At 49.3% G+C, this 23,534-nt stretch overlaps 1 protein-coding gene across 1 annotated transcript in view; it reads right to left on the bottom strand.

Annotated features, from left to right (window-relative positions):
• Window positions 1–20,428, bottom strand: part of MAPRE1 (microtubule associated protein RP/EB family member 1) — a 37,916-nt gene extending 17,488 nt beyond the window's left edge. The window contains exons 1-4 of the mRNA XM_075347821.1: window positions 20,337–20,428; window positions 14,261–14,385; window positions 895–1,040; window positions 429–636 (exon numbers count right to left, since the gene is read on the bottom strand). Coding sequence (XP_075203936.1) covers window positions 429–636; window positions 895–1,040; window positions 14,261–14,381 — 475 coding nt within the window. The 5' untranslated portion in view covers window positions 14,382–14,385; window positions 20,337–20,428. The remainder of the gene's footprint in view (window positions 1–428; window positions 637–894; window positions 1,041–14,260; window positions 14,386–20,336) is intronic.
• Window positions 20,429–23,534: the final 3,106 nt, after the last annotated feature.

Below are 23,534 nucleotides of genomic sequence, written 5' to 3'. Positions count from 1 at the left end.
GAAAATCATGTATCATGCTAATCAAGTGTCTTTAAACCATGTACCCCTGCTTTAAAAAGGATTATCCTGGACAATATTTTGTATCTATGGGTTTAAGAACCAACAGACAAGTAGTTGCTAACTACCTTCCTGTTCTACCCGGTGCAAGATCAGACGTCAAAGACCGCTGCTGCCAGTGAGTGATACTTATCGTCAACAGAGCGGCTCTGTTCACGGGGTGAACCCTGCCGGCATGAGTAGGCGGGCAGTCAGCAACTTAGCTGTTAGGACCAAAGTAAAAAAATAAAATTGTCCTGGACAACCCCTTTAAAGACTTCCCATTAGAATCTCATATCGAACATTTTAGGGTCTACACAGTGTATAAAAAAAAAAAAAAAAAAGTGTCTGAGCCTTAAGCATTAAAAAGCAGATCAGGTAATTGCCAGTACCGGAGTTTGTGGATCCAATTGGCTTCTTGGGCTTGTTCATGACTGGAGTGGGGAGGACGGGAGCAGGGGCCGAATCTTGTCCTTGTCTAGCAGCAACAGGGTCGTAGTCTTTTCCATCGTAGTTTGCATCGAAAAACTTCTTAAACCACTGTACAAACTCAAAGTTATCCTGGAACTTGCCCTTCACCAACTTGTCCACTGGAATTATCTACAGAGAAAGACCTTACTCAATCTGTGTCTGGAACATTTATGTAGGTACAAAACATTTAGCTATAATCAATGAGAGAAACATGGCTAATGACAAAAATCACTGTCCATTATATGGGCCTTCAGTTGCGCCCATTCCATACCGGCCATTCTTTGGGCACCATGTCAGGATCAAAGCTAACTGAATACAATGACACGATGGTTGCCAGTCATGACTATACGCACTAATACACAGCACGTAAGGTCATGTTGTACTCACTTTGTCGACACCCATCTTCTTGAAGCCGGCTTGCAGCACTTTGAAGTTCTGGATGTACTCGTGTTCAAGTTTGGCTTGAAATTTCACTTTCTTTAATGTGACTGATCCGGGAAACAACATGTCCATAAAGTGACAATATACACTACCTGCCAGGAAAAAGTAGGACAAGCATTAAATAGCTACACATCCAGACTAAGAACCACTCCCATGGGTCAGATGCCCGAGACAAAGTGCCAGGACCGGTCATGTGATGTTCAATTGCCAATCAAATAAGGAACCCGGCATTATGGAGCCCTTAAAAATACATGACAAGGATCTGCCCTTCCCATTTGCGGGGGTCCCCTTTACATTTTGAGCAAAAGTCACAATGGTAGCATACTGCTGCAGACTTAGTCCAGTGATGTGAATTTGAACCAGTCACCAGATTTGGGGCCTATAAGCGGTGGCCACCACCACTGGGCTCTTATATACAGCATGGTAGAATGCTGTATATAAGAGCAAAGGCCACTGTGTAGAACATAAAAAAAAAAAAAAAAAAAATCACTTTATAATACTTAAAAACGGTCGGTACGGTGCAGATGGGTCAGATGGGTGTCTCAGTTCTCCGAGTGTGGCGCCTCCTCTTTCAGCCATCTTTGTCTTCCTTCTTCTGAAGCCGGGGTTCATGCCGTGTCCTAAGTCATGCGCACGAGCCGGCACAGCGGTCCCGTGCAGGCGCAGATCAAAGCAGACCGGCATGACATAAGACACGACATGAACCCCAGCTTCAGAAGAAGGAAGACAAAGAAGGCCGAAAGAGGAGGCGCCACACCTGGAGAACTGAGACACCCATCTGCACTGTACCGACCGTTTAAGTCATTTTTTACGTTCTACACAGCAGCCTGGGCTCTTATATACAGCACTAGAAGGTGGCCCGATTCTACGCATCGGGTATTCTAGAATTTCCGTATTGTGCAGTTCATGTATGATTTTTGTTATATATAGATGTTGTTGTGTGTAGTTACCAAGTGTTTGTGTAGGGCGCTGTACATGTTCTGGGTGTTGTCTGGGTGTGGCGGGGGGTGAGAGCGGTGTTGTATGTGTGTTGCGTTGTTTGTGGAGCGCTGTGTGTCTGTAGCGTGTTGTGTGTGTGTTGCGCGGTTTGTGTGGGTGTGGTGTGTTTTGGGGGGAGGTGTTTTGTGCGGTATGTGCGTATATTTATGCATGCCGCGGTGTTTGTGTGTTGGGTGTTGTGTGTGTGCGGCGTTGTCTGTGTGTGGGTGTCTGTAGGGTGGCGTTTGTGGTTCCCAGTGTGTGTGTGTGTGTGTTGGAGGTGTGCACCTCCCATTGTGCCCCATCCCCCATGCTGCGCACCCCCCATCGTGCTCCATCCCCCATGCTGCGCACCCCCCATCGTGCTATATCCCCATGCTGCGCACCCCCCATCGTGCTCCATCCCCCATGCTATAATAGTTCTATTATACTCAGAGAGAAGTATAATAGGAGGACTATAATAGTAGTCGTCCTGGGGGGAGAGGAGTATAATGCCGGCTCCCTGCACATGTGTACCGGGAGCCGGTGTACGCTGGTAACTATGATACACATCGGGTAACTAAGGGACCTTAGTTACCCGATGTGTATAATGGTTACCAGCATTCATCGGCTCCGTCACAATCCCAGCAGCGCAAGGTTATGTCTGGCGATGCGTGCGGGGGGCCGGGGCGAGCGACCAATCCGTGGGGGTGGGGGGGGGGGGGGGCGTTGGCGAGCCCAGCGGCCAATCAGCTTTGTGTCACCGTAAGGACACAGACAGACAGACAGAGAGACAGACAGACAGACAGACAGACAGACAGACAGACAGACAGACAGACAGACAGACAGACAGACAGACAGACAGACAGACAGACAGACAGACAGACAGACAGACAGACAGACAGACAGACAGACAGACAGACAGACAGACAGACAGACAGACAGACAGACAGACAGACACTGTATGGTGGTGGCCGCAGCTTAGGCCTTTCACACATCTGTGAAAAAATACGCACGTTTTTCACGGACGTGTCAAAGGTGCGTTTTGCCCTCCATGAGCCGTGTTTATGGCTCACATGTGTTCTGCGTGTGTTATCCGTGATAACACGGAGAACGGGAACTTTCTGCTCACCTGTCCCTGGCGTCGCTGTCCGTGATGCTGATCTTCGGTCTCCGGTCCTGCCGACTCCCCGCTGCTGCTGCTTCCGGCCGCAGTGAAGTGAATATGCAATGAGCGATGGTCGGAAGCAAGTGACAGCAGCGGCAGAGACAGGAGGGCTGGAGAAGGTGAGTAAAGTTTTTTTTTTTCTCGCAGATACATGTGTTTTCTCCGGTGCGTGTCACACGGAACACATCCGTGTGGTCAGTTTGTGTAACGTGTGACAACCGTGATGCCAGAGAAAAACGTGGACATGTCTACATGTGGAGCACACTGGCACATGTATGCTCCACACGTACACACGGTCCATGCTAGAAAACGCACGTGAACGCAGACCCATTGATTTTAATGGGTCTACGTGTGTCAGTGTCTCCAGTACATGAGAAAACTGACCACACGTACCGGAGGCACGGACGTGTGAAAGAGGCCTTATATAGTCACCAAATCTGATGCCAGGTTCCCTTTAAGAGGTGCAATACCAGTTATTCTATGGTAGGATGGGGGGCTATGGCGATAGGTTAAATGTTGTAATTAAATCAGATTTTTTTTTTCCCTTATTTCATATTTAGAATACATAGGATTCCAAGTATAATTCTGTATATTAAAAAATTTGATATAGATATATTATACACACAAAGTTCAGACAACGACAAGAGGGTTGGGTGGGGCGGGGGGCTGGCGACGACTTCATGAAGGTCTTAACACATTAGAAAATGCACTGAAATGCAACAATCATTAGCCCATCTACACAACCGGGACGGGAGGGGGTGGTGGTGATCCGGTCTATCACCATCAGGAGCCACCTGGGGCGCTCCACCTTGCTCCCATATACGCTCTGGTGTGCTTACCCTTTTTGTATTCTATACCATTTATCATCTAAATTATACTGTTCATTGTTTAAAATGTTAGCGAGCTTTGGGGAAGGGGTGTTTGGGATCTAAGGAGTCAGGAGCCAAAACCTTGAAATATGAAAAATACCAAGGAAAAGGAAGAAGAAAGGAATTTACGGTAAGTAAACAAAATTCCCTTCTTTGTCGCTCCTAATTGGGAGACCCAGACAATTGGGACGTCCAAAAGCAGTCCCTGGGTGGGTAAATAATACCTCATAATAGAGCCGTAACGGCTCCGTCCTACAGGTGGGCAACTGCCGCCTGAAGGACTCGCCTACCTAGGCTGGCATCTGCCGAAGCATAGGTATGCACCTGATAGTGTTTCGTGAAAGTGTGCAGGCTCGACCAGGTAGCTGCCTGACACCTGCTGAGCCGTAGCCTGGTGTCGCAAGGCCCAGGACGCTCCCACGGCCCTGGTAGAATGGGCCTTCAGTCCTGAGGGAACCGGAAGCCCCGAGGAACGGTAAGCTTCGAGAATTGGTTCCTTGATCCACCGAGCCAGGGTTGATTTGGAAGCTTGTGTCCCTTTACGCTGGCCAGCGACAAGGACAAAGAGTGCATCCGAGCGGCGCAGGGGCGCCGTACGACAAATGTAGAGTCTGAGTGCTCTCACCAGATCTAACAAGTGCAAATCCTTTTCACATTGGTGAACTGGATGAGGACAAAAAGAAGGTAAGGAGATGTCCTGATTGAGATGAAAAGGGGATACCACCTTAGGGAGGAATTCCGGAACCGGACGCAGAACCACCTTGTCCTGGTGAAACACCAGGAAAGGGGCTTTGCATGATAACGCTGCCAACTCAGACACTCTTCGAAGTGAGGTGACTGCTACTAGAGATAATCCTGAAGACGCTAGGATCCAGGACTCAATGGCCACACAGTCAGGTTGAGGGCCGCAGAATTCAGATGGAAAAACGGCCCTTGAGATAGCAAGTCTGGTCGGTCTGGTAGTGCCCACGGTTGGCCGACCGTGAGATGCCACAGATCCGGGTACCACGACCTCCTCGGCCAGTCTGGAGCGACGAGGATGGCGCGGCGGCAGTCGGCCCTGATCTTGCGTAACACTCTGGGCAACAGTGCCAGAGGAGGAAACACATAAGGAAGCTGAAACTGCGACCAATCCTGAACTAAGGCGTCTGCCGCCAGAGCTCTGTGATCTTGAGATCGAGCCATGAATGTTGGGACCTTGTTGTTGTGCCGTGACGCCATTAGGTCGACGTCCGGCATCCCCCAGCGGCAACAGATCTCCTGAAACACGTCCGGGTGAAAGGACCATTCCCCTGCGTCCATGCCCTGGCGACTGAGAAAATCTGCTTCCCAGTTTTCTACGCCTGGGATGTGAACTGCGGATATGGTGGATGCTGTGGCTTCCACCCACAGCAGAATCCGCCGGACTTCCTGGAAGGCTTGCCGACTGCGTGTCCCACCTTGGTGGTTGATGTAAGCCACCGCTGTGGAGTTGTCCGACTGAATTCGGATCTGCTTGCCTTCCAGCCACTGCTGGAACGCTTTTAGGGCAAGATACACTGCCCTGATCTCCAGAACATTGATCTGAAGTGAGGACTCTTGCTGAGTCCACGTACCCTGAGCCCTGTGGTGGAGAAAAACTGCTCCCCACCCTGACAGACTCGCGTCCGTCGTGACCACCGCCCAGGATGGGGGTAGGAATGATTTCCCTTTCAATAATGAGGTGGGAAGAAGCCACCACCGAAGGGAAGCTTTGGTTGCCTGAGAGAGGGAGACGTTCCTGTCTAGGGACGTCTGCATCCTGTCCCACTTGCGTAGGATGTCCCATTGAAGAGGACGCAGGTGAAACTGCGCGAAAGGGACTGCTTCCATTGCTGCCACCATCTTCCCCAGGAAGTGCATGAGGCGCCTCAAGGGGTGTGACCGACCTTGAAGGAGAGATTGCACCCCTGTCTGTAGTGAACGCTGTTTGTCCAGCGGAAGCTTCACTATCGCTGGAAGAGTATGAAACTCCATGCCAAGATATGTCAGCGATTGGACCGGTGTCAGATTTGACTTTGGAAAATTGATGATCCACCCGAAACTCTGGAGAATCTCCAGAGTAACGTTGAGGCTGTGTTGGCATGCCTCTTGAGAGGGTGCCTTGACCAGCAGATCGTCTAAGTAAGGTATCACTGAGTGACCCTGAGAGTGGAGGACCGCAACTACTGTAGCCATGACCTTGGTGAAAACCCTTGGGGCTGTCGCCAGGCCGAACGGCAGTGCCGCGAACTGAAGGTGTTCGTCTCCTATGGCGAAGCGCAAGAAGCGCTGATGCTCTGGAGCAATCGGTACGTGGAGATAAGCATCCTTGATATCGATCGATGCTAGGAAATCTCCTTGGGACATTGAGGCGATGACGGAGCGGAGGGATTCCATCCGGAACCGCCTGGTCCTTACGTGTTTGTTGAGCAGTTTTAGGTCCAAAACAGGACGGAAGGACCCGTCCTTCTTTGGAACCACAAACAGGTTGGAGTAGAAACCGTGACCCTGTTGCTGAAGAGGAACCGGGACCACCACTCCTTCTGCCTTCAGAATGCCCACCGCCTGCAGAAGAGCCTCGGCTCGCTCGGGAGGCGGAGATGTTCTGAAGAATCGAGTCGGAGGACGAGAGCTGAACTCTATCCTGTAACCGTGAGACAAAATGTCTCACCCAACGGTCTTTTACTTGTGGCAGCCAGGTGTCGCAAAAGCGGGAGAGCCTGCCACCGGCCGAGGATGCGGTGTGAGGAGGCCGTAAGTCATGAGGAAGCCGCCTTGGTAGCGGCACCTCCGGCGGTCTTTTTAGGGCGTGATTTAGACCGCCATGCGTCGGAGTTCCTCTGATCCTTCTGAGGCCTTTTGGACGAGGAGAATTGGGACCTGCCCGCACCCCGAAAGGACCGAAACCTCGACTGTCCCCTCCTCTGTTGGGGTGTTTTTGGTTTGGCCTGGGGTAAGGATGTTTCCTTTCCCTTGGATTGTTTGATGATTTCATCCACTCTCTCACCAAACAAACGGTCGCCAGAAAATGGCAATCCAGTTAAGCACTTTTTGGAAGCCGAATCTGCCTTCCATTCCCGCAGCCACAAGGCCCTGCGTATTGCTACCGAATTGGCGGCTGCAACCGCCGTACGGCTCGCAGAGTCCAGGACAGCATTAATAGCGTAAGACGCAAATGCCGACGTTTGAGAGGTTATGGACGCCACCTGCGGCGCAGACGTACGTGTGAGTGCGTCAATTTGCGCCTGACCAGCTGAGATAGCTTGGAGTGCCCATACGGCTGCGAATGCTGGAGCAAAAGACGCGCCGATAGCTTCATAGATGGATTTCAACCAGAGCTCCATCTGTCTGTCAGTGGCATCCTTGAGTGAAGCTCCATCTTCCACTGCAACTATGGATCTAGCCGCCAGTCTGGAGATTGGAGGATCCACCTTGGGACACCGAGTCCAGCTCTTGACCACGTCAGGGGGGAAAGGGTAACGTGTATCCTTAAGGCGCTTGGAAAAACGCTTATCTGGACAAGCTCGGTGTTTCTGGACTGCCTCTCTGAAGTCAGAGTGGTCCAGAAACATACTCTTTGTACGCTTGGGAAACCTGAAACGGAATTTCTCCTGCTGAGAAGCTGACTCCTCCACTGGAGGAGCTGAGGGAGAAATATCCAACATTTCATTGATGGACGCAATAAGATCATTCACTATGGCGTCCCCATCAGGAGTATCAAGGTTGAGAGCGGCTTCAGGATCAGAATCCTGATTAGCTACCTCCGCTTCATCATACAGAGAGTCCTCTCGCTGAGACCCTGAACATTGTGATGATGTCGAGGGGATTTCATAGCGAGCTCGCTTAGTCGGTCTGGGGCTGCGGTCCGTGTCAGAGACCTCACCCTGGGATCCATGAGACACCCCGGGAGGACATTGCTGTTCCAACTGAGGGGGACCAGGGGGCAATGATTCCACAGTGCCCATGGCTTGAGATGCCGGCCTGGACTGCAAGGCTTCTAATATCTTAGCCATAGTCTCAGAAAGTCTTTCAGTAAAAACTGCAAACTCCGTCCCTGTCACTTGGACAGTGTTAACAGGTGGTTCTCCCTGGGCCACCCTTAGCAGAGGCTCCGGCTGAGAAAGTGCCACAGGGGCCGAGCATTGCACACAATGAGGGTCAGTGGAACCTGCCGGCAGTATAGCCGTACATGCTGCACAGGCAGCATAGTAAGTATGTGCTTTGGCACCCTTGCTATTTGTGGACGACATGCTGTTGTCTCCTCTAAGCAATACAGGAGGGTATATAGCCAAAAATCAACAGTGCACCATACAGTGTAAAGTATAGTCTATAATCATATAATCTATAAGTACACTTCTGCACTAGTGAGGCCAGCAGCACAGGTGCTGCTTACCGCCTGCGCAAAGCGGTTGTGTGGGCACCAGAATTCCTGCCTGGGTCTCCCTGAGCTTGTCTCTCCTCTCCAGCGTTAGCAGAGCTGAGAGGAATGGCTGCCGGCGTCCTGAGGAGAGGAGGGAGCTGTGGGCGTGACCCAGAAAAGTGCGGGAACTGGTGCCCCACTGTGCAGAGTGAGGGGGGTGGAGTATGCAAAGCATGCTCCAGCCCTCAGTGCTGCCGTCCTGTACAGCGTCCCACCCTTCCCTTGACTGGCAGGGCTGGGGGCGGGAAGAAAAAAAGAGACTAGGCCGCAAAAGTCGGGGACTCGAGTTATAAGCGCGGCCGCCGTATAAGCGCGGTCGGCGCGGAAGTCCCCGGCGCACTAACAGTCCCAGCCGTGCCGCAGTGATAACCATGGCAGCGGCAGTCAGCGCGGCAGTCCCCCTACACGAACACTCAGCGACGCTGAAGTGTGTAATGGCACAAACTCAGTCAGCGCTGCTGTCCCCGGTGCACTAGCACACCCAGCAATGCTGGAGTGTTGCTGTGCGCGGTCCCCACGGGGACACAGAGTACCTCAAAGTAGCAGGGCCATGTCCCTGAACGATACTCTGCTCCTATCCAGCAGGGTCCTCAGGAGCTGTGGATGGAGCACGGTCTCCTGTGCCTGGAGACCGAAAGGATCCCACTTCACCCAGAGCCCTAATTGAGGGATGGGGAAGGAAAGCAGCATGTGGGCTCCAGCCTCCGTACCCGCAATGGATACCTCAACCTTAACAACACCGCCGACAAGAGTGGGGTGAGAAGGGAGCATGCTGGGGGCCCTGTTATGGGCCCTCTTTTCTTCCATCCGACATAGTCAGCAGCTGCTGCTGACTAAGCTGTGGAGCTATGCGTGCATGTCTGCCTCCTTCGCACAAAGCATAAAAACTGATGAGCCCGTAGCAGCACGGGGGGTGTATAGGCTGAAGGGGAGGGGCGTTACACTTTTAGTGTAATACTTTGTGTGGCCTCCGGAGGCATAGCTATACACCCAATTGTCTGGGTCTCCCAATTAGGAGCGACAAAGAAAATACCAATTGTAGCAAAGGAATATTGGCTTTCAGGGTGAAATTTATGGAAAATCTAAGAAATTGACACTACAGTGATATTTTGTCATGACTGTGGGGCATTTAAGTAGAACCATGCAACGGTGATTTCCTAATCTCGATTTATTGGAACAAACACCAACAGTGGTGGGTATAACCTCAAAAAATGTCAGTCTCAACTTGTCATGTGGCCCTGAGCATCAATTAAAGCTCGATACCGATGTCTCCTGCTGCTCACAAGTGAAGTTATTGCCTGCGGAGACATGGCATCCCAGTCTTCTAGAAGAGCGGCCCTCGGGTCATTGCGGTTCTGGGTATAGCATTACGAGGCTCTACACGGTGACGCAGCTGATCCTATAGGTTTTCTATAGTATTCAGGTCTGGAGAAAGTCCATTTGACATACCAGTCTCCAGTAGCTGTTCTCCAATGATGCGACCTTGCTGAGTTGGAGCATTGTAGTCCATGAAGATGAAATGCAGCCTGTGTTGTTCATGCAGAGGCACAACGACTGGATTAATGAAGTAGTAATGGATTGTCACTGTACTAATAACAGTGTAGGGCAGTTCTGTATTGACTAGACACCTGCCCACACTAACACCTCCAAAGGCTCGTCCAGTGACAACTGTGGCTGATGCAGAGTGCTTTCCTTGACGTAGCCAACATTATTGGTGGCCAACATTTCTGCTCAGTGTGAATCAACCTTCATCAGTCCCTCGTCCAGTGTAGATGACACCTGTACCTGGTGGTGTAGTTAGGTACCCTTGCAGGTAGTCTAATTTTAGAGATGAGACCTAGAGATATGTGGCATCCATCATCCAGTTCCAAAGTACATTGCTCACAATGAAGAGATCATCCGTGTAGGATGTGACCAAAGGACGTTCAGGTCTATGCCTTTCTGTGACTTCCAGTCTATGTATCTGTTGCAACCTGCTGAAGACACCAAGCTCCATAGCCACTTCTGTCTGAGAAGATTCTGCTTCAATCTTTGCAATGGCGAGGTACTGCTGATCAATTGGATTGGTGTAGTCTTTGTCTCAAGTCAAAATGAGAACAGCATGATGAGGACAGTTTAATATTAAATCTAATTGAACCCCGAAATTTATTGGGGGGGTTTCATGGATCAAACACCTGTTGTGAATTTTTGCCAGTAAGCTTCTTGTTAGAGGACAGCAAGTTGGAACCCCAAAAGTGTTATTTAAAATTAAACTTCGAACTGACGATAAATGTCCAAGGTGCAGGAGGGAGGGTGCAGATTTGCTTCACATGTTCTGGTCATGCTCCTATTTAACTGATCTCTAGGCAACTTGATAGAGTATTCAATGTAGATCTACGCCTGCGCCCGAAATTGAGTATCTTGGGAGTAGTAGAAGAGGTAGGCCCTGCTGCTACACAACTCGCAATATCAAAAATTCTGTACCAGACTAGGGAAACGATTGCTAGCCCACCTGGGATGTTGGAGATAATTGCCCGCCTAAATAATACCATTTTAATGGAGAAAATAATAATCAGAAGAGGTGCCATTCCCAAGTTCAGTAAACAATGGGGTGAGTGGATTCAAAGTCCTTCTGTGGTTTCTGATGAGCTTCCCAGTAATTTGCTCTTTAATTATTTGCTTTTATGATCTTGTATTTGGTATGACTTGTATTGCAAGTTTTTCTTCACCGAGGGGTTTAGATAAGGGGATAATGGGACGGGCTGTTCTTAATTATATAAAGAATATTGTGAACCTTGATTTATATTGTATCTTGATGATGCCATGATCTGTTATGACTATATTGTGCCTAAAAATATGTTTTGAAAAAATAAAAAATAGGGAGCTATCTAAAAAGTACTGAGATATTGAACAGTTGGACATGAGGATTCAGACGATGAAGATCACATTAAGGTCACCTGAGAAGGTTGAGTGCATTTTAGGATCATTGTGAAATTTCACCAGAATGCCAAATATCCTAAATTTTGTGTGAGTAGTGTATAATTGTGTTTTATGGACTGGTATGTTGGCCCAAGTAACTGAAGGTTAAAGAATCATTGGATTTATGCCGCTCACACCACAGATCACAGCCTGGCTGCACAATTGCATCCAGGTAGACTGTTTCATTGAAATACTCCAGTGTTTCAGAGAAACTACAGCTAGAAGACCTAGCTGAGGACCATAGCCAGGAGACCAGACAAGTCCAGCTCTACCCTCAGCCGGCCTCTTTCGCACTGCTGCAGGCCTCTCACCATCTACAACACCCGCCACTCACCTCCAGCAGTGATGAGAAAGGCCAGGCAGGGCAGAGCCAGACTAGTCTTGGGTAGATACATTATACATACCTGGATGCAATTGTGCAGCCAGGATCTGATTCATGTTGTCCAGTTTGGAAGCAGTCAGACCCTTGAAGATCAGCAAGTTATCAACTACCAAGGGAAAGGTGGTTAGTTAAATCGGTACCTCAAAGGGTTAAACTCCCAAAACACAGCTCCAATGTTTGAAATTCATTTTGGACGTGTGCCGGATCATCAGGTATTCAGGACTAAAAGGGGCTGGCAGATACATAGAGAAACATTCCCCATAAAGAAGGCAGAAAAATCCAGCAAGTTCAGACCAGCGATTCATTATTTTTTTTTTTTTTTTTTTTAATTGTTGCGTAAACTGGGAGTGACGGCGCTGGAGTCCAATGGGCAATAAAGGGGAAACGTCTGGCGTGCTTTAACCCCACGCACTATATACAGCTGGAACTAGGCCTGGATCCAAGCAGGAGACAAAAGCTTTTGATTATACTCCTGGCTTTACGGCAGCAGTTTATGACCTGGTCCTATACGGGTACTGGACTACTAAAACTCAATGTATTCTAATTACCCAAGGACAGGGTTTTGTTTCTCCAAACTCCCCCCAGCATACAGTGGCCATAGCAGGGGAACTATAGGAATGGCTGCCCACATACTGCGCGCATGGCTCGGATCTGCCCAGGCCCGTTCAAACTAGTGATGTGACCGACAGGAGCCGGATCACCAGTGTGAGCCACTAAAATCTCTAATCTGTTCTTTTCGCCGCTGAAACCCCGCCAGCCTGTGGCTAAACCCCGCCCACTCAATCTAATTGGTCACTTGTAAGTGGACAGGGTTTAGCCGTGGGTGGGCGGGGTTTTGGCGGCGTTACTATCATCTTAATTATGTGTTCACCTGGTGTGAACACATTTAATAAGGAGCCGAGAACGAGCCGGCTCTTTTTGGTGAGCGGAGCCATGGGAACTGGATCACCAAAAAGAGCCGGACTACCCATCACTAGTTCAAGCCAACAGTGACCGATGCAACATCAAGAACGGTTGTGGGGGGGGGGGGGTGGAAATAAAATAAAAATGCTACTCTAAAGCAAATGCCTCATTTTTAGGATCACATTCACTAAGAACAAAGTAGCCCATTGATGATCATCATCAGCGTCAAAAGGCAATGAGGTCTGAGGTGCCCTTTATTTCTTAACTCCCTCCAGGGACTTGTGTAGCCCTGTGTAAAGTAATTATTCATAGACCAAGGCAGCTACCCGGCTGTACAGCATGGAGGAACCAGACCAAGGAGGCCGCACCGGAGAAAAGCAGACCTACCATCCGAGGGCGTTAACGAGAAACTGAATAAAAGGAGACTAACACACTGGAACGATTCACTAGCAAATCTCCCAAAAAAAATTTACACATTCTGCTATATATTGGCTCATGTACATTTATGCTATTGCTCAGTGGCAGTATGTTGGGTACTACTTAATATGCACTGATTGGTACTGGAAGTATACAGCCCCTCAGATCAGAAAAAGAAACCATCCTAGTCACACGCAAAATTAACCAAAACGTCCAGTGCCAAATTTACAGCAAGCGGAACCCATCCGAAACCTTCATGACCCCCCACATTTATGATCAGTGCTGCACAACAATGAACGCATTTATTGCAGAGTCCTAGGACGACCTGGCATTATAGAAGCAAAACGACTAAATGGTCTCCAAAAGGTAGACAATGGTCAAGGACAATAGCACAGATGTTAAACTGGAAACAAAGTGGAACCAAAAAGACAGATTATCTACCAAAAAAAAAAAAAATGTAGGCACTGTGGCATATTACCAGGAACATGGTGGCTCCCAAGTTTAGGGGTCATGTTCCGACGTACAGAATCCAATTCCAGCGTATAAGAAAAAAAAAAGCCACTCAACCTCTGGACATAATCAGCCGAAATGCAGTTTAGTTATTGGAATGTGTTGATATTTTAAAATTGAAATTTGAGGGAACTTGTTAAGAAGGGAAAATAGCCACAAAAAAAAACAAAAAAAAAAAAAACACCCAAAAACTCTGGCCTCCAACATCATTGCTGCCCGAGCCCCCTGGCGTTCTCTGGACTTTCTTCTTTGCCTGATCACCACTGCAGCTAGTTGGACGGAGGGACTAAAGCAGCAGAAGAAATGGAAAGGCCTGGTAGGAGGTGTGTAAATGTCTTTTTAATAATTGGCATTTACCAAGCACCATGGGCCCATTTTAATTGGGATCCACACTCCTATTAAACGAGTTACGGACAGCTCACAACATGAAGTGTAGCCACGGCTGCAATAGCTGTTCTACTGCTGTAATATTTGTAACCCCCACAGTCCTATTGAATCTTACCCAAATCATGAAAAGTTCATTTCAGTACTGGGGGGTGGGATGGTGAAGAACGGCTCACCCATCACTGACGTCTGGCAACGTATGGTGGACCTCCACCACAACAGCAGGAAGCATCAATCCTCACCTTTATCGTCCACACAACTGACATAACAAATCTAAATGAGATAACGAGGGTTTCCACTAATTATGACCTCCCCCCATAAAAGTGAACAACTCTGGTCCTTACCTGAACACAGATGCTCTATCTTTGTCAGGTTGAGCTGTAGAGACTCGTTGATCCAGGCGAGCATGTCATGACGACTTAGATTGTCACTTGTTACTGACGTGGAATAAACATTGACAGCCATTGCTCTGGAGGGAGACATACAAGAATAATTATATACTTCAATTCAAGAATGAGATAAGGAATTATATATATATATATATATATATATATATATATATATATATATATATATATATATATATATATATATATATATATATATATATATATATATATATATATATATATATATATATATATATATATATATATATATATATATATAAAATAAAGATCATGTGCCCCCTGCCAGCACCCCCTGCCTACAAATCTCTACACTCCCAGCCTCCTCAGCACTATATAACCACCACTGTCACAGGATGAAAGAGGAACTCCGGCCTAAAAAGAGGAACAAAAATCAGCATTATGCAGTCAGTTTCAGAAGGCCATAACATCCGGGCCCCGTGTGGGAGTACTGCGGTCATCTAATGCTGGCATCTTCCAGACAATAGAGATACTGACATATGGCCGGTACAGCCACGTAAAACCAGACTTAGGCCCGTTTCGCACATCCGGCATTTCACCGGATCCGGCACGCATGCAGTACATTTATTTACACAGTGGAAGCGCGACACCATACGGATACATGCGGTTGTGTATAAAGCACACAGCCACATGGTGTCACGCTTCCACTGTAAATGAATGTACTGTACTGCGTGCGTGCCGAATCCGGTGAAATGCCGGATGTGTGAAATGGGCCTTTAGCTGTTAAAGGGAACCTGTCACTAATACACTGCACGAACCACAGGCAGCATGAATCAGGGCCCGGCTATGCACCATTGCAGCCAGGTATGCGTTACTCAAAGGCTCTGGTATTTTCAGAAAAAAAAAAAACAAAAAACAAACAAAACGCAGTATGAACAGCCACCAGCCCATTGTCTCGTAAGCCACTTCTGTCCACAGAATCTGTGATAGATGTATGACCATTGGGACCCCACTGATCATGAGAGGCGCATTGGTTGTGACTGGGCACTGCTGAATCCACACCGGACACTTCAGGACGCCCTCCTCATTACCAGTCAGATCCCCAGCAATGATGGTCTCTCTCCTGTCATTAGGACTCTAAGATACGTTAGTGGAACCCATGCTCTCCCATCTTGAGAAAGTTGGAAGGCGAACAGTCATATTGGATTTCTCACAACCCTTCAGACACATGGGAGAGACCTGTCAATCATGTGGGGAGGCGGCTGGGATGGCACCGAACAGTCACGTCTATTCCTATAGTCCCAGTCCATGCGTATGATCACCGCGGATCTGACTGATCGTGAGAACAGGGATCCTGATACCTCCAGAGTTCAGAAGCAGATCACATACATGGCCGCTGCTCCAGTGCCACCATCAGTGGGGTCCCAGTGAGCAGACATTTATCACAGATCCTGTATACAGAAGTGGCTATAGAACCAACCCTTAGATGTTTACAGCCAACGTTACCCCATTCCCCAGCACTGGTGAGGTGGGCAGGATCTCATCTCCCACTCAGGTCTGACTTGCTGTATTATGGAGTGGAAGAAGTGACGGGAACATGGCCGTCAGCCCACAGTCCTGCCTGATAACACGTGACCGACTCCTGCACAACAGATTAGGAGACATGTGCAGACATGGCAGACCCTTCAGTGCGACTCAGGAGGTCCGCCAGTGCTGCAAAAGCAGGGCCGCTCCTCTCCGCAGGAGTGCACAGATCTGGACAAGCTTCAGGGCAGAGGGTTACTTTAAAGGGAATCACCAGATTTTGCCACCTAATCTGAGAGCAGCTTAATGTAGAGGAAGAGATCCTGATTCCAGCGACGAATCACTTACTGGGCTGCTTAGTGTAGTTTTGATAAAAATCACCATTTAAATCAGCAGTAGATCATCATTAGAGGACTACTTGGCGTGCTGTCGGGTAGTCCAGCATATTTATGAGCTCTGTATAACTGCTAGATCTGCAGCAGAGAAAACTTTGATTTTATCAGAATGACTCCGTAAGTGACACATCGGTGAAATCAGGGTCTCTGCCCCTACATTATGCTGCTCTCCGCTGGGGGAGCAAAAACCTGGTGACAGATTCCCTTTTCAACGCAGCAAAATCCCCTCAATCTGGATTATTAGATTGTGATAGAATAGAAAACTGCCAAGTAAAGGCAGAGACATCGGAGGACCCGGAAGCCAGAATGCTAAATCAGAATTGCAGGCATTTCTGATTTCCATCTTGTGAAATTATACATTAAACCAAATTATTAGGTGACGGATTAAAGGAATGTAGACAATATGGGAAAAGATCTGTCTTGTGTTCTTGGTGGTCGGAACAGTCGCCCGCTGTGAGATTCTTGCCAACCCCAAAACTGACTGAACCCATTCTAAGTCGAGGGGTCTGAGGATTTATTGGATGGCAGTGTGAATACACAAAGGGAAATAATGAGTGATACATACAGGGTGAAGGGGCAGATAATGGGCAACATACAGAGACAAGGTAAGGCAGCATATAAGGGGTGAGGTATGGGGAGCTGAAGAGTTAATAGCGGGCAGATAATGGGCAATATACAGGGGAAGGAGGCAGGTAATGGGCGATGTACACATGGGGGGCAATATACAGGGTGAGGGGGCAAATAAGGGGAAGTGTTACCATAAGGAGGCAATAGGGACACAATGGGTGGCAAACAGGGAGAAAGTGAGGGGGCAGGTAATGGGAGATGTACACAGGGAGAAGGGAGGGTTAGTATGGGGGGCAATATACAGGGTGAAAGGGCAGATAATGGGAAATGTATGTGACCATAAGGAGGTAATAGGGGGGGCACAATAGGGAGAGTGAGGGGGTGACAGGGGGGCAGATAATGGGAGATATAGGTGAAGGAGGTGTGGTTGTAATAAGGGGCAGAGACATGGGGAGATGGGATAGACGTGGTGTCATAATATACAGGGTGGAGAGGAGGTGTAATTCGGGGGCAAATGATGGGCAATATACAGAGAAGAAGTAATAGTGAGTGATACACAGGGAGCTGAGGAGGTAGTATGGACGATGTAGGAGGGTGGGGGGAGACGTACCATAGGAGCAGATGATGGGTGATATATACAGGGGGAGGATTTAATGCAGGGGCAAACAATAGGCAATGCACAGGGAGGGGGAGGAGATAATATTACAGGGGCAGACAACCAACAATGAATGGGGGTAGGGGGAGGTAACATGGGCTAGATAACAGACAGTGTACGGGGGAGAGGAGGAGATAATATAAGAGTAGATAACTGACAATGTATGTGGGGGAAAGGAGGTGACATAGGGGCAGATAACAGGTAATGTCGGAGGGGGGGAGGTAATATAGGGGCAGATAACAGGCAATGTACGTGGGGGAAAGGAGGTGATATTGGTGCAGATAACAGGTAATGTCGGAGGGGGGGTAATACAGGGGCAGATAACAGGTAATGTACGTGGGAGGGAGGTAATATAGGGGCAGATAACAGGCAATGTAAGGGGGGGAGGGGGTAATATAGGGGCAGAGAGATGGCAATGTCAGAGGGGGGGTAATATAAGGGCAGAGAGATGGCAATGTCAGAGGGGGGGTAATATAGGGGCAGAGAGATGGCAATGTCAGGGGGGGGGGGAAGGTAATATAGGGGCAGATAACAGGTAATGTAAGGGGGGGGGGAAGGAGGTAATATAGGGGGCAGAGAGCTGGCAATGTCAGAGGGGGGGGTAATACAAGGGCAGAGAGACGGCAATGTCAGGGGGGGGGGAAGGTAATATAGGGGCAGGTAACTGGCGATGTACGTGGGGGGGGTGGAGGTATAGGGGCAGAGAGTTGGCAATGTAAAGGGGGTTATATAGGGGCAGAAGATAATGGGTGTATGGGTGGGGGGGGGTTGAATAATGAAGGGGCAGATAATGAGCGGTGCCCAGGCTGGCAGTATGCGGGGTGATGTACGGTGAGGTAATATAGGGGCAGATAATGAGCGGTGCCCGGGCTGGCAGTATAAGGGGTGATGTACGGTGAGGTAATATAGGGGCAGATAATGAGCGGTGCCCGGGCTGGCAGTATGCGGGGTGATGTACGGTGAGGTAATATAGGGGCAGATAATGAGCGGTGCCCGGGCTGGCAGTATGCAGGGTGATATACGGTGAGGTAATATAGGGGCAGATAATGAGCGGTGCCCGGGCTGGCAGTATGCGGGGTGATGTACGGTGAGGTAATATAGGGGCAGATAATGAGCGGTGCCCGGGCTGGCAGTATACGGGGTGATGTACGGTGAGGTAATATGGGGGCAGATAATGAGCGGTGCCCGGGCTGGCAGTATGCGGGGTGATGTACGGTGAGGTAATATGGGGGCAGATAATGAGCGGTGCCCGGGCTGGCAGTATGCGGGGTGATGTACGGTGAGGTAATATGGGGGCAGATAATGAGCGGTGCCCGGGCTGGCAGTATGCAGGGTGATGTACGGTGAGGTAATATAGGGGCAGATAATGAGCGGTGCCCGGGCTGGCAGTATGCGGGGTGATATACGGTGAGGTAATATAGGGGCAGATAATGAGCGGTGCCCGGGCTGGCAGTATGCGGGGTGATATACGGTGAGGTAATATAGGGGCAGATAATGAGCGGTGCCCGGGCTGGCAGTATGCGGGGTGATATACGGTGAGGTAATATAGGGGCAGATAATGAGCGGTGCCCGGGCTGGCAGTATGCGGGGTGATATACGGTGAGGTAATATAGGGGCAGATAATGAGCGGTGCCCGGGCTGGCAGTATGCGGGGTGATATACGGGGAGGTAATATGGGGGCAGATAATGAGCGGTGCCCGGGCTGGCAGTATGCGGGGTGATATACGGTGAGGTAATATAGGGGCAGATAATGAGCGGTGCCCGGGCTGGCAGTATGCGGGGTGATATACGGTGAGGTAATATAGGGGCAGATAATGAGCGGTGCCCGGGCTGGCAGTATGCGGGGTGATATACGGTGAGGTAATATAGGGGCAGATAATGAGCGGTGCCCGGGCTGGCAGTATGCGGGGTGATATACGGTGAGGTAATATAGGGGCAGATAATGAGCGGTGCCCGGGCTGGCAGTATGCGGGGTGATATACGGTGAGGTAATATAGGGGCAGATAATGAGCGGTGCCCGGGCTGGCAGTATGCGGGGTGATATACGGTGAGGTAATATAGGGGCAGATAATGAGCGGTGCCCGGGCTGGCAGTATGCGGGGTGATATACGGGGAGGTAATATGGGGGCAGATAATGAGCGGTGCCCGGGCTGGCAGTATGCGGGGTGATATACGGTGAGGTAATATAGGGGCAGATAATGAGCGGTGCCCGGGCTGGCAGTATGCGGGGTGATATACGGTGAGGTAATATAGGGGCAGATAATGAGCGGTGCCCGGGCTGGCAGTATGCGGGGTGATGTACGGTGAGGTAATATAGGGGCAGATAATGAGCGGTGCCCGGGCTGGCAGTATGCGGGGTGATGTACGGTGAGGTAATATAGGGGCAGATAATGAGCGGTGCCCGGGCTGGCAGTATGCGGGGTGATGTACGGTGAGGTAATATAGGGGCAGATGAGCGGTGCCCGGGCTGGCAGTATGCGGGGTGATGTACGGTGAGGTAATATGGGGGCAGATAATGAGCGGTGCCCGGGCTGGCAGTATGCAGGGTGATGTACGGTGAGGTAATATGGGGGCAGATAATGAGCGGTGCCCGGGCTGGCAGTATGCGGGGTGATATACGGGGAGGTAATATGGGGCAGATATACCGGGTGACGCGCGGTGGGGGGCTGCGGACTATCAGGGGGGCGCACGGGCTGTAACACAGGCAGACACGGGGCGGTGAGGACCAGTATGGGGGGCGCAGTGGTCGCGGGGAAGACGTGCCAGTCACATCACTGTGAGGTGCCGGAGACCTCAGCTCTGATTCTGGGAGTCTCCCGGCGCCATCGTACGGAGCACACAGCGCGGTCCCCTCACAGCCGCCACTACCGTCCACACCCGGCCTTCCCTCCCTCTCTCCCGCCGCCGTTACCTTGTACTGTGTCGTTCAAACCGGCCTCACCCGTGCTGATGTCACACGCCTGTAGAAGAACGTGCCGTGCGAGGTGACGTCACCTCATGAATAATTTATACGTCGGACAGTTGCTAGGTAACGCTTTGTCTAGAGCAGAGAAAAACCACACCCGAGCCTCACATGACAAGGGTGAGAGGAAGCTAAAGCATCAATCCGGACGTCATTTCCCCTGTCTCGGTCACACTAGCCATTTTCCTTAGGAGTCAACTATATCAAATAATGATGTGTCGTCTACAGAAAAATGGCGCTTACTCGTCCATAGCTCTAAGTGGAGTGGAGACACTTTAGTAACTGGTGGAGTCCTCCTCTACCGTCTGCAGGTGCCGGGCTGGATGTGACGGTTGGCAGGCAGATTCCGGCGGACACTACCGCATTGTAAGGCTGGTGGGCGGGGCCGTGCGTACTGCAGAGTAACGCCCTCCTCCCTGTGTCATACTGCGGAGCTGCCCTGACAGCTGACAGCCACTGGGGGCAGCAGAGCGGCTGTTACCTGTGGGAGCTGCGCCCTGTGTACAGCGGGGAGGACGGTACTCCAGACCAAAGTTGTCCTTACATTTTTTGCTCTTTCGTTTCCATAACTTTTTGTAAAAAATAAATTTCCTTTGATGCTCCCATATGAGGGCTTGTATTTTTTTGCGGGACGAGTTGTAATGTTCAATTACGCCATTCATTTTACTGTATTTTACTGTATAATGTGCAGGGCCTGAGGGAAAAATGAAAGTCATTGTGTTTTGTATTTGAGAGGAGGTGGACTGTGGCTGAAGTCACTGTATTGTGGTGTAGTGTGAACTGTGTCCTGCGTCTTTTGTATTGTGCCATGTGACCTGGTATAGTGAGTACATGTATAATGTGCAGTGAGGGTATACGCGGTAATGTGTGTCCTATCATTTATATAGGTGGTTACCAGACCACAGGGTAAGAGATAGTTAAGTGTTGGGGAGGGGTTAGCTGATAGGGTAAGAGACAGTTCATTCTGGAAATGTTAGTGAGCAGCCATAGACAATAAGGGTAAGAACGCACTTTGCGTTTCCACCTGCGTTTTAAGTGCTTTTTAGGTCCGTTTTGAGAAGCACCTTTTTCATGCCAAAAGGCATGCGTTTTGATTTCACAGCAAAGTCTATGGAAAATGGAGATTTCTAGACCGCACTTTGCGTTTCTAAATGCTGCGTTTAATTTGCATATTTTGTGGCAAAAAACCATGCGTTCAAAGAAGCAACATGTCAATTGTTTTTGCCATTTTGGGTGCGTTTTGCTAACATTGAAGTCAAGAGAAATGGCAAAAACCAAGATCCCTTCAAATTCCTGCTTTTTATGTACAGAAAACATGCGTTTTGGACATTAAAATAATGATTTCATATGTCCCTTTACACACACACATAGTCCGACAATTAAATTATAAAAAAAATATAATTTATTGCTATTTTTGCAGTAAAATGTATATTACCGCTATAATTTTAATCTAAATTTCTATTTTCTTTATTATTTCTTAAAATCTATTTTTTATTCTCTTTTTTCATTGTGTTTGACATATTAAACGTTATTCAGCAGGGTCTTGATGTTCAAAACGCATCTGTCAAAACGCAGGTGAAAAAGCAGGTAAATAGCGCTGAAAACGCATCTAAAACGCGGTAAATATGCATGCGTTTTCAGCGCTAAATTTCTGAAAAAGGCAACTTTGGTCAAATCAATTAAGCCCAAAACATGCGTTTAGAACTGCAAGTAGGTGAACGCAAAGTGCGTGCTTAGCCTAAGAGCCAGAGGACAGGACTCTTGTGGCCAGGCCCATAAGATCAAGGTAACAAGTTAAAGGGAACCTGTCATCAGAAATTTAGCTATACAGCTAAAAGTTCCCCCCTCTGCAGCTCCTGGGCTGCATTCTAGGAAGCTTCCTATAGATTTTGTGTCACCTTTTATCCCAAAATAAACACTTTATAAACTGGTACCTTTTCGTATGTAAATTTCTTAATTTTCCATGTGGACGGGCTGCCTGATGTACGTTGCTGTTCCTCCATCATATTGACGCCGCCCCCGAACGCTGAATTTGAAAGTTCAGGACACCGCCCCTGGGTGCCCGTGGTCCAGCGCATGCGCTGTTCCACTGTAGCGGTGCCGTGCACTGTGTGCACGTGCGACCGCTGTGACGCTTTGCGCGGGCACGAGGTTATGGGCGGCGCTGTTAGTGTCATCAGTAAGTGCCGCCCATAACCTCGTGACCTCGTGCTGAGCATGATGGGAAGGAGGGGACGTCCGGGCATCATTCCTCCAGCGCTTGCGCATAACGCTGGAGGAATAGGGGAAAGTGCGGTCACGAGGTTATGGGCGGCACTTACTGATGACACTAACAGCGCCGCCCATAACCTCGTGCCCGCGCAAAGCGTCACAGCGGTCGCACGTGCACACAGTGCACGGCACCGCTACAGTGGAACAGCGCATGCGCTGGACCACGGGCACCCAGGGGCGGTGTCCTGAACTTTCAAATTCAGCGTTCGGGGGCGGCGTCAATATGATGGAGGAACAGCAACGTACATCAGGCAGCCCGCCCACATGGAAAATTAAGAAATTTACATACGAAAAGGTACCAGTTTATAAAGTGTTTATTTTGGGATAAAAGGTGACACAAAATCTATAGGAAGCTTCCTAGAATGCAGCCCAGGAGCTGCAGAGGGGGGAACTTTTAGCTTTATAGCTAAATTTCTGATGACAGGTTCCCTTTAATACTTATAATTTGTGTGAACATAGGCGACTTTCCTGTGCAGAGTCTCCCCAAATGTCCGAAAGCGCAACAATCTTCTCCAGCACTACTAGCTGCCCTTGACCCCTCCTCTAAAAGACATGGATACAGAAGCGTCTGGTAGCACAAGGCTCTACTTTGGCCATAGTGACAGGATCCCTGACTGACTATGAGAAGAGACGTGGATACAGAAGCGCCTTGGAGCATAAGGCTTTACTCTGGCCATAATGACAGGGCCACTGACCCCCTCCTACGAGGAGAAGAGACGTATATACAGAAGCGTCTGGGAGCAGAAGGATCTACTCTGGCCATAGTGACAGGACCACTGACCTCCTCCTACGAGGAGAATAGACGTGGATATGGAAGCTTCTGGGAGCAGAAGGATCTACTCTGGCCATAGTGACAGGACCACTGACCCCCTCCTA

Source organism: Anomaloglossus baeobatrachus, chromosome 5 (assembly GCF_048569485.1).
Source record: "Anomaloglossus baeobatrachus isolate aAnoBae1 chromosome 5, aAnoBae1.hap1, whole genome shotgun sequence".
In the NCBI taxonomy this organism is placed as follows: domain Eukaryota; kingdom Metazoa; phylum Chordata; class Amphibia; order Anura; family Aromobatidae; genus Anomaloglossus; species Anomaloglossus baeobatrachus.
The sequence above is the reverse complement of the archived record's forward strand: the minus strand, read 5'-3'. Positions and strand labels throughout refer to the sequence as shown.